Raw genomic sequence first — 17609 nt, forward strand, 5'->3', positions numbered from 1 at the left:
GTAGGTTGAGAGTAGACAGGGAAAAGCCACCAGTAGGGTAACCCTTGAGGGCCAGGGACAGTGGCCTCTCACTACCTCGCCCAGCTCCAGCCTTAAGGCCTTGATGAAACAGACCCTCGCCCACTGGGATGACTCATGGTCTCTGTAGAAACAGGACTGTGCAGCACACAAAAGATGAAACAGGACAAACGGAGGGAGTGGAATAGAGATTTAATTTCAAGGCATGAAAATTAAATAAATAAAATTCAGTCTCACTTCATCATCTTTATGAGGAGATGAATGTAAATTAGGTTAAGGAGAAGAATCCTTTCTGGAGCCCCCCCCCTCAGTTTCCCTTCATCACAAGGCTGAAGATCTCTGTCCAGCCTCTGTGGCTGCATGCTTTATGAGAGTAATCATTCTGAAGTCGCAGGATATTCTCAGAAAGAAGCCATTTCCATCTGTGAATCAAAGTTGTAAGGTTAGAGCAAGCAAAGATCACTGATGAGTTGGCATGAAGGTAGGTAGACATAAACACAATGGGGACTGAGCTTTGGGGAAGGAAAGAAAGAAAGCCATGTCCCTTTTGGAGCCCAGGAGGAAGCTATCAATAAGTCGGGATGACCCAGGTGCAGAGAAATTTCATTGATGCTGATTAAGGCTTACTTCTCATTTGCTTTACAATGCACAGCATTAGCCTTAAACAGATTCTTGAGTATAAACTTCATAAAGGCAGATAACAGTTCTAAATTCATCCTCTATTCTACTTTACACCCAGTAGATTCAGGTGTTGTCCAAGTGGGTAGAATTGTTTTCAGTGTTTCAAGATTATAATGTGTCATAAATAAGTCTTTCTTTCCTGAACTTCTCATTTAGTCTGGTTTGTGATTTTAGCTATTTTCTAGTTGCTCCAGTCCTGCATTTTTGCCTCGAAGGCTACACTCCACCTGCTTTAAATTAGCAAGCACAGCTAATTACTCTAATATGTACCAGATTGGTTTGCCTTTTACTCTTATGTTCCAGGCTTCAACATCCTTTTTTGCTCTGTACTTAGAGTTCCAAATTGGAAATGAGATAAAAGCAGTACATGTTCCTTGCATAGGTCAATAATACAGTTACATATAAGTGAGAGTTCTGTTACGTGTCACCAACAACATTCTGTATGTTTGCCATAAACAGAATTCTAACTATTTCTGTTCTAAAAACTCAGAAATATCATGTGAACATTTTTCGTTTTAGTATATATTAATCCTTTTAAATATCTGTATAATATTCTATTATATGGAGGCAGCATGATTGATTTAACCAATTTTCTGTTGCTGAGCATTTAAGTTGTTTCCAAGTTGTTGCCATTACTATCGTGCTGCAGTGAATATCCTTATACATAGTTTCATGTATTCTTGGGCAAATCTTTTGAAAGGAGAATTCATAGAAGGGAAATTGGCAGTCAGCAGGCAGGGGCTGGCAAAGGGAATGGACATTTCAATTTTTGAAAGTCTTTCTCATGTTACCCTCAAGAAAAGTACCAATTTGTTCTCTCATTGACAGCTTATTAGACCTTCTTCCCTTATACCTCACCAATAATGGTCATAATCAATCTTTTTGTCTTTTTTTTTTTCATTTTCGCCAATTACTAGTGAAGTTAATATTTTTACTTTTGAGATTACCTTAGTTTGCATTTCTTTGCTCATTCTTCTTTTCATTTGTTAACAGAACATTTATGTTTTTTTCTTCTGTGAATCAACTATCAAAGTTTTCTACCCACTTTTCTCTTGGCTTGCTATCTCTAACAGGACATTGCAGAGGAAACAAACCATTATAAGGTGTAGAAGATACTTGAAGCTAAAAATATCTGAGGCATGATTCCAAATTACACTATCCTTGTAGAAAGTGGTAGGGTGTATGTATGGTGTTTTTACAAACATGGTTTTATCCTGTTATTGTTATCTTAGGCATCCCTTGAACTCATTTTTGCTGCTAGGCATTCTTTCTGATTTTTGTTATATTCCTGACATCTTAGGCAATTAATCATTCTTCTCAATTTTTTCCTTTCAGCTCATATATTCGGTAGATAATTCAGCAATCTCAAAAATCCCAGGCAGAAAATTTCTGTCCTTAGATACATGTGTTTTTTCAAAGAAGAGGTTGTTTTTAACAAGTAAGGACATTTTAAAAGGTATATGGGAATTCTTATTCACGCTTTCAGATATTTAATATTGTCATTAATCCATGATTTTCTTCCCCAATACAACTTTCTCCTTCTCTTCCTATACTTTATCCTCCACCTTTTCCTTTTTTCTTTATCCTCTACCTTTTTTCTTTCTTTCTTTTGCCCTTTCTCTGCTCCTTCATTTCACTTTCTCTGTTTTACTCTCTAGTAGAGAGCTTTCTCTCTGACAGCAACTCTGAACCAATTAATTTTGTCTCCTGGAATTTAGGTGAAAACTCTTAATAAAGCAGGCACTGATTGATTGATACTTCAGTGGTGAAACAATAGGTGTGCCCATTAAATTCAGGAGCGAAGCCAGGATGTACACCTTCATCCCAGTTGTGTTTACCTTTGCTCTGGAGGCACTAAGTGATACAGTTAGAAAATGGCAATTGTAGGTTTTAAAATTAGGAAAAGGAAGGCAAACAATACTATGTCAAGATGATATAATTGTATTTCTAGAACACCTGAGAGAATGAACTGGAAACTGTTTTTCTTAAACAGCTAGCAAGTTTAATAATGTGGTTTAGTACAAAATCAATGCACAAAAATCAGTAGCCTTCCTACATTCAAACAACTACTTGAAGATAGAAATGGGAGTAAAAGAAATATACAATACCAATTGTATTGTATACCAATGTACAATAGAAACTCAATGACAGAATACCCAGGAAATAAAAAGTAACAAGAAATGAGAAAGGTCTATGTTAAAAAAACTATGGCATAAAACTTCTTATTTTTAGATAAAATGCTACAGCAGTGTAACAACACCGATTTTCCATATATTTATGTATAGATTTAGCATGATTCCATAAAAATTACTAACTGGATTTAAAAAAATCAAATTATAAAGTTCATGTGCAACATAAAATGTGTAAGAACAGACTAGAAACTTTTGACAAAGAAAAATAATGAGGCCAGGAGCAGTGGCTCATGCCTGTAATCCCAGCACTTTGGAAGGCTGAGGTGGGCGGATCACCTGAGGTCAGGAATTCGAGATCAGCCTGGCCAACATGGTGAAACCCCATCTCTACTAAAAATACAAAAATTAGCCAGGCATGGTGTCGTGCGCCTGTAATCCCAGCTACTCCAGAGACTGAGGCAGGAGAATCACAGAATGACAACTCTTAATATTGACTCAAATACATACTGGATTTGGTATATAGTACAAATATATGAAATTGATATGTAATGTAGGTAGTATTTCAAACCAAGGGAAGAGAGATTGTTTACCTGTAAACAATAGTTAGATCCCTGCCTGATTCTTACACAAAAAGAAATCCCAGATGCATCAAAAAATTTAAATGCAAGGAATTAAACCATAAAATTACTGGAAAGAAACATGGGAGAATGTTTTAAATATAATCTTAGATTGCAGAAGGTCTTTTTAATGATGACTTGAAACCATCCATGAACATACTGATAGGTTTAACCATATACAATTGAAATTTTCTGTATGCTAAAAGATACAATCAAATAAAGTAAAAATGTAAATTAAACATGCTTCTCACACATATTACAACCAGAAACCTGATTTCCTCAATACGTAAAAAAAAGTGTATAAATCAGTTCTAGAAAACCAAATGAGAAAACATTCTTCTCTGGATATAGCTATAAGAAATCCAACACCATGCTTACATTGGGGAGGGAGAACCAGAGGCTGAAGCGACTCCCTCTTCATTTTGTACTGCTGGGTTTTTACCATGAGCATGTGGAGTGTCCTACTTTGTTCTGGCTGCTGTAACAAAAATATCATAGACTGTATGGCTTATAAACAACAGAAACTTATTTATCACAGTTCTGAAAGCTGGGAAGTCCAATATGCCAGCAGATTCAGTATCTAGTGTGGACCCACTACCTGGTTTATAAATACTGTCTTCTTACTGTGTCCTCACATGGTAGAAGGGGGAAGGGAGCTCTCTAGGATTCCACTTATATTAATCCCATCATGGACTCTACCCTCAGGATCTAATCACCCCCAAAGGCTCCGTCTCCTAATACCACCACCTTGGGGGTTAGGATTTCAACATAGGAATTTTGGAGAGGCATATTCAGCCTATAGCAAGTAGTTTCCAAAGAGAAATAGATGAAAGAAAAACAGACCGAGAAATACATTTTAAAAATTGAAAATCTATGTTTTCTTGAATTCATCTTGCTGCCACTAACCTGCACAAGTAGGAGAAGAGAGGGAAAAAGATGAAAACAGAAATAGTCCAGAAATAGTCGCAGGCTTCTCCACCATCTTCCTTTTTTTTCTAATACATTTACCATTAAGGTTTCATCCATGTGGTTTCTCTGAAAAACCCCTGGATGTCCCTTAAATGCTAAAAGAATTTTGCATTTACAAGTGGAATAGATCATTCTTTCTGTGAGTGGTGGGAAGTTTGGTCTTGCCATCCCCAAGGAAGTCTCCCTTCACACCTGTTTCTACCTTGCTTTAAGGATGATCCTACTTAGATTTTACTTATGAAAAATATGTAAAATTCTCTAGCAGAAATTATGTAATTTGAACAATTTTCTAATGTTTGTATAGAATTTTAAGAATGCTTTACTATTAATTGAGCTACCATCAATTGGAAAACTTCTTAAGAAATTTAATGTACAGTATATCAGTCTGTGGCTTAAAAGATGGCACAACTCACTGTTCATTTAGATGGTGATTTTATCTTGGTGAGAGATGGCTCCTTATTTAGAGCAGTTAAGAATGTAAGACCTTTAGTAGCCTTAACAATATGGACACGACTGTATTACTTGCCAAAGTGTAGACTTACGTATATAAGATATTTAATAGTACATGGAACGACTAGAATTGAAATTGCTGTTGTCCTCCAGCTTTCCCCCTTGCCCTGTAGGAAAGCCAACAGTGTGTGGGACTTTACAGGTATCTAAAATCACCGGAAATGATATTAATACTTAGTAGAGTCTCACTATTGAATGGTGTCTCCAAAAACAGCCACTATCTTGTAAGTGAAGTTAGTATATGTTTTCCAGCAGTGGAGGGGTCTCTATAAAAAGTCCAATTTGTGATTTTAAATGCTTCAGTTCTTCATCCAGGAATATCTTGGCTAATTTTCCGTGTCTTAGTAAATTGGTGACATTTTTAGTGATAGTTTCTTTACACCAGTTTCAAGTCGCCTTCCTGTCAGGAAATGCAGAGAATGGGGAGTGTGACAGTGATTGTGTAAGAGCTTGTCCAGATTTGAGGAGTTGGGATGTGGGGTGGAAAGCATATTTCTACTTTGAGGGAAATGGCCTTCTAATTTCTTCTGTTCCTGCAGAAAATATCTCCCACAGGGTCTCAGCAGGGTGTTTTCTGAGCTCATTATGGATCTGTTACTTGGCCTCCTGGAGACTTCTGTATTCTACGGGCTTCTGGCTTTTAGTCTTTGGAGAGCACTTGTTCTATGTCATTGTTACACAGCTCATAATTGGTGTGGGCCCATATTTTACAGTTTGTCAGGCTGGCAGGTTTTGAAGGCATTACTAACAGAACAGGTGTAGATTTCTAAGGGCAGTCTCGTCTCTATTCCTAGCGTTTTCTGCAGGCTCAAGATGTACTTGACCATAAAGTAATATTTTACATTTAATGACTTGAATATCATTTTGCAAATTTTCTAAACATTTTGTACTTCCTTTTAGTTCCAGCATTTAAGTGAATGTAGAACTATACTGAATATTGAGAAACAATTCTCCCCAAGGTAGACCAGCAAAGATCTTCAGAATGTGTCCATAAAATCATAGCTTAAACTTGCCACAGAATTAACATTTTGCAGATTTTCACATTATATCACTCTTATGGCATCTTCTGTATTCCCCATATGCCCAGGCACCATATTCCTCTTCATTTTCAGTTAGTTTTATGCTTGGGTGTCCCAGTGGAAACAGAATAGTGCTTGCAGAATTGATCAGATTACTCATGCATTCGATCCAGTTGCATCACGAAGATAACTAAAAACATCAGATGAATGGGTTTAGGTTTTCCTACCTTGTTTTTCTTATTGCTTTTATGTTTGTCACAAGACAAGTCTCCGAATCTGAAGAAATAGAATGAATTTAAAAGAAAGGCATGCTTTATTCTTTCTGTATCTCCCAACTGTCTCTCTTACATAAATTCAACTGTTCTTTTTAACTTCCAAATTGTTAATGCTTTTGCCACTAAAATATACAGATTCCATTCAGATAGTTTTTGACTCTTAAGTCTCAGAACAAACTTGCAGTCATAACTACCTCTCCATGGACAGAAAGTCATCATTAATTACTTAGTATATTTTTAATTTGCCTAGCAGAGCAGTAAAAGAATAATGTGAGCTATGAAGAGTTAGTAATAGCTATTGTTTGAGAACTTCTTATAATCAACACAAAAGTAAGCATTATATACATAACTTATCTTTGAAAATTCCTTGTAGTCAGACCCAGCTGATATCACTAATATCACTCATGTAGACCTTAATTGCCAGAACTGAACTGTGCTTTGCATTTATTATCCCCTCTTCACAACAATCCTACAGGTACTGTTACTATACCCATTTTACAAATGAAGGAACTGGGGCTCCAAGAGGTTGATTCATTGTTCAAATGTGGTTATTAAGTATTAAGGGCTGTGTAGGGATTCAAGCCTGCTAGGTCTTCTGCCTCAAGTGCACCATATACTGTGTATCAAAGAAGGCTTTGCCATTTTATAGATGGAGGAACTGAGATAAGAAAAGCCACTTGCATGGCATCAAATGAGGAAGCAAAGACATGGGCCCCTGTCTCTCTGATTCCAGTGTCCACGTGAAAAACAATTATGCTACATGCTAAAAGATGATCTTTTTTTTTTTTTTTTTTGAGACGGAGTTTCGCTCTTGTTGCCCAGGCTGGAGTGCAGTGGCAAGATCTCGGCTCACTGCAATCTCCACCTCTCAGGTTCAAGCGATTCTCCTGCCTCAGCCTCCTGAGTAGCTGGGATTACAGATGCCCACCACCATGCCCAACTAATTTTTTGTATCTTTAGTAGAGACAGGGTTTCACCGTGTTGGCCAGGCTGGTCTTGAACTCCTGACCTCAGGTGATCCGCCTGCCTCGGCCTCCCAAAGTTTTGGGATTATAGGCGTGAGCCACCACGCCCAGCCAAAAATGATTTTTATTCTATTTTTATTTTTTAAACTTTATGTGATTGAACTCTTAGTCACCCATATGAATTTTCTTTTTTCAATTCTGGTAAAGATATAGATTAAAAATCCTATTCTAAAAGTTTGAAATGTCTCAACTGGGAAGAAAGTCCTAAAATTGTTCTAGCTTGAACAGAAAATATTTCCATCTGTCACATTTGTGGATACCACATGGGGTTTTTATATAATGTTTTTGTTTGGTACTCAAGGCATAGATTAATTTTTACTTCCTTTGGGCAGACAGCCTCACATTCTGGTGAATTTTTAAACCTCCAGATAAAGATAAAAATTCAAACATATAAATAAGACAGTATCAAATATATTTAAAATAATAGTCACACTTCAACTAGGAAGATGATGAAAAATCGGAGGGCAGGGACCCTTATGAAATAGTCAGGAACAAGGATGAATTAGAATCTGTCTGCATGGCATACCCTCATTTATGTGCCAAGCCTTCGTTAACTGCCACCACTTCTTGGAAGCCTGTCCTGACTCCTTCAGATAGTATGGAAGAGCATTCTGCAATGCTCCTGTAGCTCCATCATAGCAATTCTTTTATTTTAAATGTTTATTTCTACTGTTTTCCTACTGGACTCCATACTCCTTGAAATCAGGGATGAGGTTTTATTAACTTTGTGTCCCTAGTGCCTAGAACATTTCAACCATACTCAAACCTTCATCAACTCAGTTCACAGTCAACAGATACTTACTGAGCATTTAGTATATGCCAGGCACTCTGCCAAGGCACCGGGACAGCATGAAAAAACAATAGAAAAGGGAATATATAAACAAGAGTGAACACTGGACTGGGAGTCTGAAAACTTGTATTCCAGTTCTATTCTGTCTGCTAATTCAGTGTTTGATCTTCAGTAACATTCCTGGCCTTTAGATGGCTAAAAGGAATATCTGGATCCAAAGATGTCTAAAGTCTCTCAGCTCTGGAAGTCTATGTAATTATAATTATCTCAAATATAATTGAACCATGTCTAATGTATTATAGGCTCACAGTGTGGTCAGAATAGTGTAATGTAAATATATAGGAATAAACTTCTGTGAGTGTGAGAATACTAAAAACTGGTATGGATTAGTGCCATAAGAAGCAAATACCAGAATGTGCTTAAGCTTGTAAAAAGGGTAAAGGACAGCAATAAGGCTTTTAAGATTAGTATGAGAACAAAAATAGGAGAGGTAAGCCTGAAGATTAGAACGGACGCTATGTGGTATAGTATTACACATGACTCACAAAGCAGAAATATTCTCTTCAAGAAGAGCTTTTGTCTGCAAAGGCAAATGGTTCAAAGGGAAGTGAACCCAAGAGAGGCAAGCAGACAGTGGGCTTGAGTGCGGGCAAGAGTACATCTCTCTGTAGTGAGAAAGGTGGAAAATAAGATTTTCTACAGATGATCTCCAAACCCACAATGAATCTCAGATTTATGTAAGATGGGAAAGGCCTGGAGATAGCCCAACAGTATCCTAGTTTGCAAAGTAAAAGTAGGTGTGTTTTGTGAATTTCAAGCTGGTAATCTTGATGTCTATTGCTTAGCAAAATTGTGGCTGGTTTGTGAGCACTGGGAATGAAAAAAAAAAAGATGATCAATATGTAGCCAAAAGTTAGCCCAAACTAATTTTGTATTTTTGGTTGTCTGCAGGTATATACATATTTGTCTTTTTTTTTTTCTTCAAATTAAGAGACAAGGTCTTAATGTGTTGCCCAGGATGGTCTCGAATTCCTGGGCTTAAGCAATTCACCCGCCTTGGCCTTCCGAAGTTGCTAGGATTACAGATGTGAGCCATCGCACCCAGCCCATATTTGTCTTTTAACTTGGCCTTTGACAAAATCATGATCTCTTTTTGAAGAATATGGAAACATTAAGTGTGGCTGGCCTTCTAGTTAGATTTATTTATAACCAGTTAAATGATGTCATCAAAATGACGGTTGCTGATCAATATAGTCTCAGGCCAGGGAACGTATTTTGAGCCCAGTGTCTACTTCAATGCCAGGTGTCCATTTTTATTGCAATTACATGAATATCTAAACAAATTAACAATGTCTACCTAGAAAGAGGTCTGTAGTGGAATATCACAGAGCTTTCTTTGCTCTATACTTTCTTCAATTTCCAAACACTTGGGTGAAGCTTTGGAAGTCAGATTTATAATATTTGCAAATGAACATAAACTGAGAGGGACAACAGGATTTTGGAAGCCAGGCTTAGGATCCAAAGAGACTGATAAGCAGAAATTTTGTTCCCAAGTTAACAAAATGAAATTCAGTGTAGTAAAATCCTTCACTTGAATCTTTGAGGGAATAAGTCCCGGCCCTGCCCTGTCAGGCATGCTGGAGAGCAAAGAGGAGGATGTGGAGGTAGAAAGTGGTCTCCTTTGAGTCTGCATCTTCATACACTGAAGGGGTATGGACAGGTGCAAGAGGCCAGATACTCACCCAAGGTGAGGCCTTCAAACTTATGTACTCCCCATGGCTTTTCACAGGCAATCATTGAGATTTGGAAAATGGGAGTTGATTGGTCCACAGGCCTAGTTTTAAAGGCAGAGCAGCATTCTTTTGCATTTGGTATTATGGAAACAGGAATCAGAATAAGAAAAAAGAAAACCTCAAATGAAAGCAAATCTGGAGGCCCCTCCCCATCTCAAATGGGAGGCTCTGGGGTAACCTGCTAGCTATGTGACTCTAGGCAAGTTACCTAAGCTCTCTTAGCCTCAGTAACCTGAAAAATAGATATTACAATTATTACTCCTCCAGAATTATTGTGAGAACAAATGTTTTTGTACAAAGCACTTAGAACATTGCCTGACCATAAGCAGTATGGGCTGTTATTACTATTATTATTAAAACTTAGATTCTGAGTATGGCTTGTTACAGTGAGGAAACTAGTTAACAGGATTCTTACACTTCCCATGCCTTAGAAAAACATGCAAAACAACAACAACAAAAAAACAGTCATAAAAGTGTAGGATGGAGGACATGTAGCTTTGCAGCATTGACCAAAAAAAAAAAAAGGTAGATTTAGGCTGTTTTTGCATATACTGAACACTTTGTACCAATTGGCATTACAGTTTGAAGATGCAGAGCCTGTAGATTCACTCACTCTAGATTTTATAGTTTCATTAAGCTTCATTTTTCTTTATCTCTCTTTTTTTTTTTTTTTCCCAGAGAGATAGGCTCTTGCTCTATCACCCAAGCTGAAGTAGTGGCATGATCATAACTCACTGCAGCCTCCAGCTCCTGGGCTCAATTAATCCTCCTGCCTCAACCTCCTGAGTAACTGAGACTACAGGCATCTGCCACCATGCCTGGCTAACTTGCTAAAAAAATGTTTTGTAGAGATGGAGTCTTGCTATGTTGCCAGTGCTAGTCTTGAACTGCTGGCCACAAGTGACACTAAAGCCTCGGCCTCCCAAAGCGCTGGAGTTACAGGTGTGAGCCACTGCACCCAGCCTTCACTAGGCTCCTTATTGTGCAACTGCCGTTAGCATCCCCATGCCATTTTCCGGTATTGGTCCCTAATTCCTGCTTTCATCTACAAGTTCAGATTAATTTTTTCTAAAATAACAACAGCAGTATTTATGTCTTACTCCAACTCCATGGCAGATGTGTGTAAATTGCAAGCATTTAAGAATAGCATTTGCCAACTCCCAAGACTTGGCTGTCCCTATCGCTCTGGCCTTACTTACCTAACTGACCTCCTGTAGTACTGAGTTGTGTGCTGGCCAAGTTCCTATTCCTGGCCTGCTTTCTTTCCCTTGACCTTCCTTGAAATGCTGCTAACCTGACTTTTGACTGTGATCTGTGTGCTATCTCCTGTGTGAAGCCTAATGAAAGGTCCTTCTCTAATGGAAACTTTCATTCTAGGAGTTACCTCATTCTGTTTTATGTGGATCTGTTAGCTCCTTCATTAGGTTTCAAGCTGTTTGAAACAGTGATTGAATTTGCTCACCTTTGCTTTCCTCTCAGGGTCTACATTGGGTCCCTGAGTGATAGAGCCTTCTGTAGTATTGAATTGCTTTAAACAGAATTAAAGGACATTGGCACCAAATGTGATTTTGCTAACCCTTGGGAGTCTTGGTGCCTCTGTCTGGGCTTGACCAGGGTAGAATGGCTGAAGAAAATGTGATTCCTCCACCCATGATATTCTTTATTTCTCAACTACTCTGGAAGTTTTTGCCTCTTTTTGTTTCTATCCATTTTCATACTTTTAAGCTACCCTTGCTTTTTCTTCCTGTCTAACCTTTCTTTACATGCTCACATGCAAGCCCAGTCATCCATCTCTCTTTTTCACCTTTCTGTCCTCATATATTTTTCTTAAAATATCTTTTCTCATCTAATCTCCTTTCCTCTATCAGCCTCCTGAGCAGAAAATGGTAGTGCTAATGTTTTAAAAAGTGGGGGAGGACTAGAAATCTGTATGGAATGTAATTCACTTTTATTGCTTTTAAATTAAATGAAAGGTTTTTGCCCTTGTTTCCATTCTACTCAGAAGGATTTCAGACTAAATCCTTAAGCCTGCCATATGGAAATAACTGGGCTAGAGGGCTGCTATCTAATCTAAGCATTTAATTCAAACATTTGAAATGGTTTTTGCTTCAAGAAAACATAGGTTGACACTAAGCTTTATTTTAGCAAAGGTTTGGGAAAGGTTCTAATCTGCAGTATGTACACTTTGATAAATTTCATAGACTAGAGCAACAGATTACAATTTAGTTTGTTCTTCAAACATAAAACTATTTTAATCCTAGTTATAATTTCACTGAAGGCTGGATTTACTCACTGGCTTGTTAAAACTGTAGATACCAACCACAACCCTGTTATTTAAACACAATTCAGAAATCATAAATAGAAATTCAAAAGGAGAGCTCAATGCTGCAAGATGAGATTTGATGCCCTGAAGAAACTCTCTCTGAAATTTGCCAAAGACCTTGTGGAACTTAAAATATCTTCTTGTTTCCTACCAGCTAGATATGGCAGCTTGAGAACTATTTATTATGAATCAAGATAGATATTTTACCAACTCAGAAAATGTTGCTTTTTGTTTGGATATTAATCTTGTTTGTTCATATTTTTAACTAGGAAAGTTAGTACAGTAATATGGTGGTCATCCAACAGACCACAAGAAGAGAATTTGTCCCTCATTCAGCATTTTAGCAAATATTTCTTGAACACTAGCCATGTGCAAGGTATTACAGTGAATGTTTCTGCTAATAAAAATATGAATTAAATTTGATGTTTGATCATAAGAAGTAGAAGAACTGTGATACTATAATATTGTAAGTGCCATAGAAAACTTGCTATTATAAAATGCTCTAAGGAGTTAATGCTTGCATAGGGTGCAGTGGGTCAGCTAGAGAAGGCTTTATAAGGAAAGTGGAATATGAGCTTTGATGCCTAGCCAGATGTGGGTGTGTGAAGAACAGGGCAGGGCAGTGGGGAGTGGATGGATTCTGGACAGCTGAAACATTGTTAACAAAATCTCAGAAATGGTACAAAATGGAATATGAATGAGGAATACAGAACATTTGTTAGGTTTTATTTTTATGCAAATTAAAGAGAAGAGTTAGAGACAAAGTTAAAGTCAATGGGTCTAGAATTTCAGCTAAAACTTTGGTAGGTAGTGGAGAATATTTTATCATTATTCTGCTCTTTAAACAACTTCAGAGATGATTGATTAATCTTGATTGTAAAGGAAGAGAAATTGTTTGGAAGACCAGTTAGGGGGTTATCATATGGTCTAGTAAAAGTTAATAAGATCTGCACAAGGCTGGGAAGAGTAGGATTAGAACAGAGGGGTGGAATTAAAGGACATCATATATTGGAAATTTCTAGGATTTAGAACCTGATTGGAAGAGGAAGAAGAAAGGGAGGAGTTAAAAATAACTGTAAAGAGCCAAATCTGAGAACTGACCCTGCTAAAAAAGTCAGACAAGTCAAGTGGTGCAGCTGGTGTGTGCTAGAAGGTAAGTTCAGCTTTACTAGCAGTACATGAATGTGTATATGTTCCCTAACGGGCAGTGGAAAGTGTGAAATTGAAACTCAGGATATGACCTGAAATACAGACTTGGGACTCATTAGCATCAAGGAAATAGTGAAGATGTAGGAACTGATATGAATGCCAAGGGAGAGTATGGAAGAGAAGATGGCCAAGAACAAGACTCTAGGGAGAAGTTCTACTTTTAGGTGAGTCTGTTGAAATAGTCAGTGAGGTCAGAGTAGAAGTAGGAGAACTTAACATCATAAAAGACTGGGGAAGAGAGAGTGTGGAGAAAGGAGGGGCAGTAATATCCATGGAAGCAGAGAGGTAAGGAAGATGAAAATTGAGGGGGAAATTAAATGTGGCAGCTAAGAATTCATTGATGACTTTCACAAGAGAGGTCTTAGAACCATGAATTGCTGGAATGTATCCTCTTTGTCAGTCTGGAGTGTTTGTTTTTGACCTATTAAGTATTCTAGATTTGTCCAATGATTTAAAATAGCACAGATAACTCTGTGTGTGCGTGTATGTGTGTGTGTGAGAGAGAGAAGAGAGTGAGCATCAGTCTTGTGGCCAGGGGACTATTTTATATTAATAAGTGATAAAATTATTTAAATATTCCTTGAGCTCACATTTCATCAATAACAGAAATGTAACTGAAAAAATAATAGAAATGTTTACTTAGCCAAAAAGGAAATCTCTGGAAATTTACATTAGTCAATAAATAAAATTTGTACCCAAACTATGTCAATTAAAAAAATATTCTGCCCCATTTAATCACATGAAACTGCAACAGCAACAAAAATTCTGTGTAAACAGTTGTTTAATTGAATTGATGCTCATACCCCAGGAACATATTTACATCATCTTTTTCCTTTTTTTTTCTTCTTCAGAGTAAAAGGCCAAGCTATGATAGCAACTGGTGGAGTGATAACTGGCCTGGCCGCCTTGAAAAGGCAAGACTCTGCCAGATCACAGCAGCATGTCAACCTCAGCCCGTCTCCTGCTACCCAAGAGAAGAAGCCCATCAGGCGCCGGCCCCGGGCAGATGTTGTGGTTGTTCGTGGCAAAATCCGGCTTTATTCCCCATCTGGTTTTTTTCTTATTTTAGGAGTGCTCATCTCCATTATAGGAATTGCCATGGCCGTTCTTGGATATTGGCCCCAAAAAGAACATTTTATTGATGCTGAAACAACACTGTCAACAAATGAAACTCAGGTCATTCGGAATGAAGGCGGTGTGGTGGTTCGCTTCTTTGAGCAGCATTTGCATTCTGATAAGATGAAAATGCTTGGCCCATTCACCATGGGGATTGGCATTTTCATTTTCATTTGTGCTAATGCCATTCTTCATGAAAACCGTGACAAAGAGACCAAAATCATACACATGAGGGATATCTATTCCACAGTCATTGACATTCACACGCTAAGAATCAAGGAGCAAAGGCAAATGAACGGCATGTACACTGGTTTGATGGGAGAAACAGAAGTAAAACAGAATGGGAGCTCCTGTGCCTCGAGATTGGCAGCAAATACGATCGCCTCTTTCTCAGGTTTTCGGAGCAGTTTTCGAATGGACAGCTCCGTGGAGGAGGATGAACTTATGTTAAATGAAAGTAAGAGTTCTGGGCATCTTATGCCCCCTTTGCTCTCTGACAGCTCTGCGTCTGTCTTTGGCCTCTATCCACCTCCTTCCAAGACAACTGATGATAAGACCAGCAGCTCTAAGAAATGTGAAACCAAGTCAATTGTGTCATCGTCCATCAGTGCTTTTACATTGCCTGTGATCAAACTTAATAACTGTGTTATTGATGAGCCCAGTATAGATAACATCACTGAAGATGCTGACAACCTCAAAAGTAGGTCAAGGAATTTGTCAATGGATTCCCTTGTGGTTCCTTTGCCCAACACCAGTGAATCCTTCCAGCCCGTCAGCACAGTGCTACCAAGGAATAATTCCATTGGGGAGTCGTTGTCGAGTCAGTACAAGTCATCTATGGCTCTCGGACCTGGGGCTGGACAGCTCTTGTCTCCTGGGGCTGCCAGAAGACAGTTTGGGTCCAATACATCCTTGCATTTGCTCTCGTCACACTCAAAGTCCTTAGACTTAGACCGGGGTCCCTCCACTCTAACTGTTCAGGCAGAACAACGGAAACATCCAAGTTGGCCTAGGTTGGATCGGAACAACAGCAAGGGATATATGAAACTAGAGAACAAAGAAGACCCGATGGATAGGTTGCTTGTGCCCCAAGTTGCCATCAAAAAGGACTTTACCAATAAGGAGAAGCTTCTTATGATTTCAAGATCTCACAATAATTTGAGTTTTGAACATGATGAGTTTTTGAGTAACAACCTAAAGCGGGGAACTTCTGAAACAAGGTTTTAATGTTAAAAGAATATATCATTTTACAAGGGTATATATTTTAAAACGATTTTCACTGGTGTTTCCTTCTTAAAGTAAAGTATTGGCTGTAAGCCTTTTTAATCAAATGGTTTGTAGTGTATTAGAATTGGCTGCTTAGTTCTGTAATGAAGATGGTTGTATGTTTGGGTTACTTGTGACTGCAGTACTCTATGTTATCACACATGATTTTATTTTTCTCTTCCTTTGAAAGCATGATCTCTTTTATTAATATGAATGCAAAATGCTTGCATCCAAATTAAAGCTTATTTTCTTTACTTTTAAGTTCTTTGATTGCCCTATTCATAAAATGAAATGTCCAGTATGGAAAACATAGGGTACCAAAGTGTGGACCAGGAGTACAAATTCAGTCCCAATACTCAATACGTATTATAGATGACTATGAGTGCAAACCTTAGGATGTGATTTTCTGAATAATTGTTCTTTGTAGGATTTGGTTAAATTATTTAAAATGAAAAAGATCTAGTTTTAGTGTGAGCTCAGTAATGTTAATTGGTTAAGTTCATTGTGAATCTTGAGTTTTAGATAAGTAGTTTTTTTTTCAATATCACTTCTGTTTTTAGTGATATTATATCAAGAAACAACGTATTCAAGAGCCATGGCTGACAGTGCCAGATATACTTAGCGATAAACATCAAAATGCAATTATAGTTGCTGTAACGTTAGATATTCGGAATCAAAATTTATTTGCCAGCTGACTTGATAAACTAAATGAACCAATATAATTTGTAGAAATGCTATCCTGAAATAATTATATACATGAAGACAATGTTGACTAATGAATGAAGATACATTATATACTAGTTAATGCTAACTAGTCTCAGTACCTTTCTTTAGCCATCTGTTACCATCCAATAGCACCTCATTCCCACATTCTATTTTCCCCCGGTATTCTTTAGATCCTAGTATTTGGAAAACAATCGGCTAACCTTGACATTTCTTTTTACCTTCATATGCCACTATCTCGGTAGTTCAAAAAAATTTAGTTCTTGATAAATTGCCTTGAAGTTTACCTTGTGCTGGAGAGCCTTATGGTAACTCCAAAGACTTTCTTACGGTATAATACATGTTGTTTAGGATTGTGTTTCTTAGTCACTGAAGATAATAAATATTAAAATGGATGTTTTCATCAGAAAATTTTCATGTTTTCCTTTAAGGTAACATAATTGTAAGAATTGTTTAATAAAATACTCAGGAAATTCTAAAGGTTTCTCCCAATACCTAAACATTTCTGAACATCAGTATTGCAGTTGTGGAAGAGCAGGAGGAGGATACATTTGTTTGTGTTGCTCCCCAAAATTCCACCTGGCGTTTGCATCACAAACTTCCCTCAATTGAGGCAGTTTTATTTGTTAGAACATTAAGTCTGTGTATTGTAATAGAGTGGGCTCAATATTTTACTATAAAGCATTTAATAAACTTCTGTTATTAATAGAAGTTTGTGTTCTTCACACCTTTGCTATTGCTTTTTAAATAAAATGTACATTTCTGCTTAAAGTACTGTTTTTCACACTTTCAGATATATTCTACTGAGGGCACTTGATACCCTAGTACATGTACTGAGTATCTCGGCTTTTAAATTTTGCTTCTATTCGGTTAAAAAGCTAGGTCTATCCACCTATTTAATTAGACTGTTTTTAAATTTTCTTATCTTGGGATCGTTTTCACTTAAAGTTTCATTGACTCTCAGGAAAATAACCAAATACAGCAAAAGTCAGCGGCACTCAGATTTGAAAACAGTGGCTGTCAACACCCCTGATGTGACAGATGACTGGAGCCATATAATTTGTTCAGTTCATCCCTGAAAGAGCTCTAGAAATTTGAAGAGGATTAAACAGCATGGGTCTTAGATGATCCAAATAAAGGAAT

The 17609-nt window shown here is 37.5% G+C and overlaps 1 protein-coding gene across 5 annotated transcripts in view; it reads left to right on the top strand.

The window, feature by feature from the left end:
* TMEM200A (transmembrane protein 200A) overlaps window positions 1-17177 on the top strand; it is a 182893-nt gene extending 165716 nt beyond the window's left edge. For 4 of the 5 annotated variants that reach the window (XM_063813456.1, XM_003311480.6, XM_518870.8 and 1 more), the window contains one exon: window positions 14213-17177. In XM_063813456.1, the coding sequence (XP_063669526.1) occupies window positions 14229-15704 (1476 nt within the window). In that variant the 5' untranslated portion in view covers window positions 14213-14228 and the 3' untranslated portion in view covers window positions 15705-17177. Of the gene's footprint in view, window positions 1-10505; window positions 13306-14212 lie in introns of those variants that run through there. The other variant, XM_001168480.5, reaches the window with a different exon arrangement.
* The last annotated feature ends 432 nt before the right edge of the window (window positions 17178-17609 follow it).

The sequence above is a fragment of the Pan troglodytes genome, chromosome 5, assembly GCF_028858775.2.
Source record: "Pan troglodytes isolate AG18354 chromosome 5, NHGRI_mPanTro3-v2.0_pri, whole genome shotgun sequence".
In the NCBI taxonomy this organism is placed as follows: Eukaryota; Metazoa; Chordata; class Mammalia; order Primates; family Hominidae; genus Pan; species Pan troglodytes.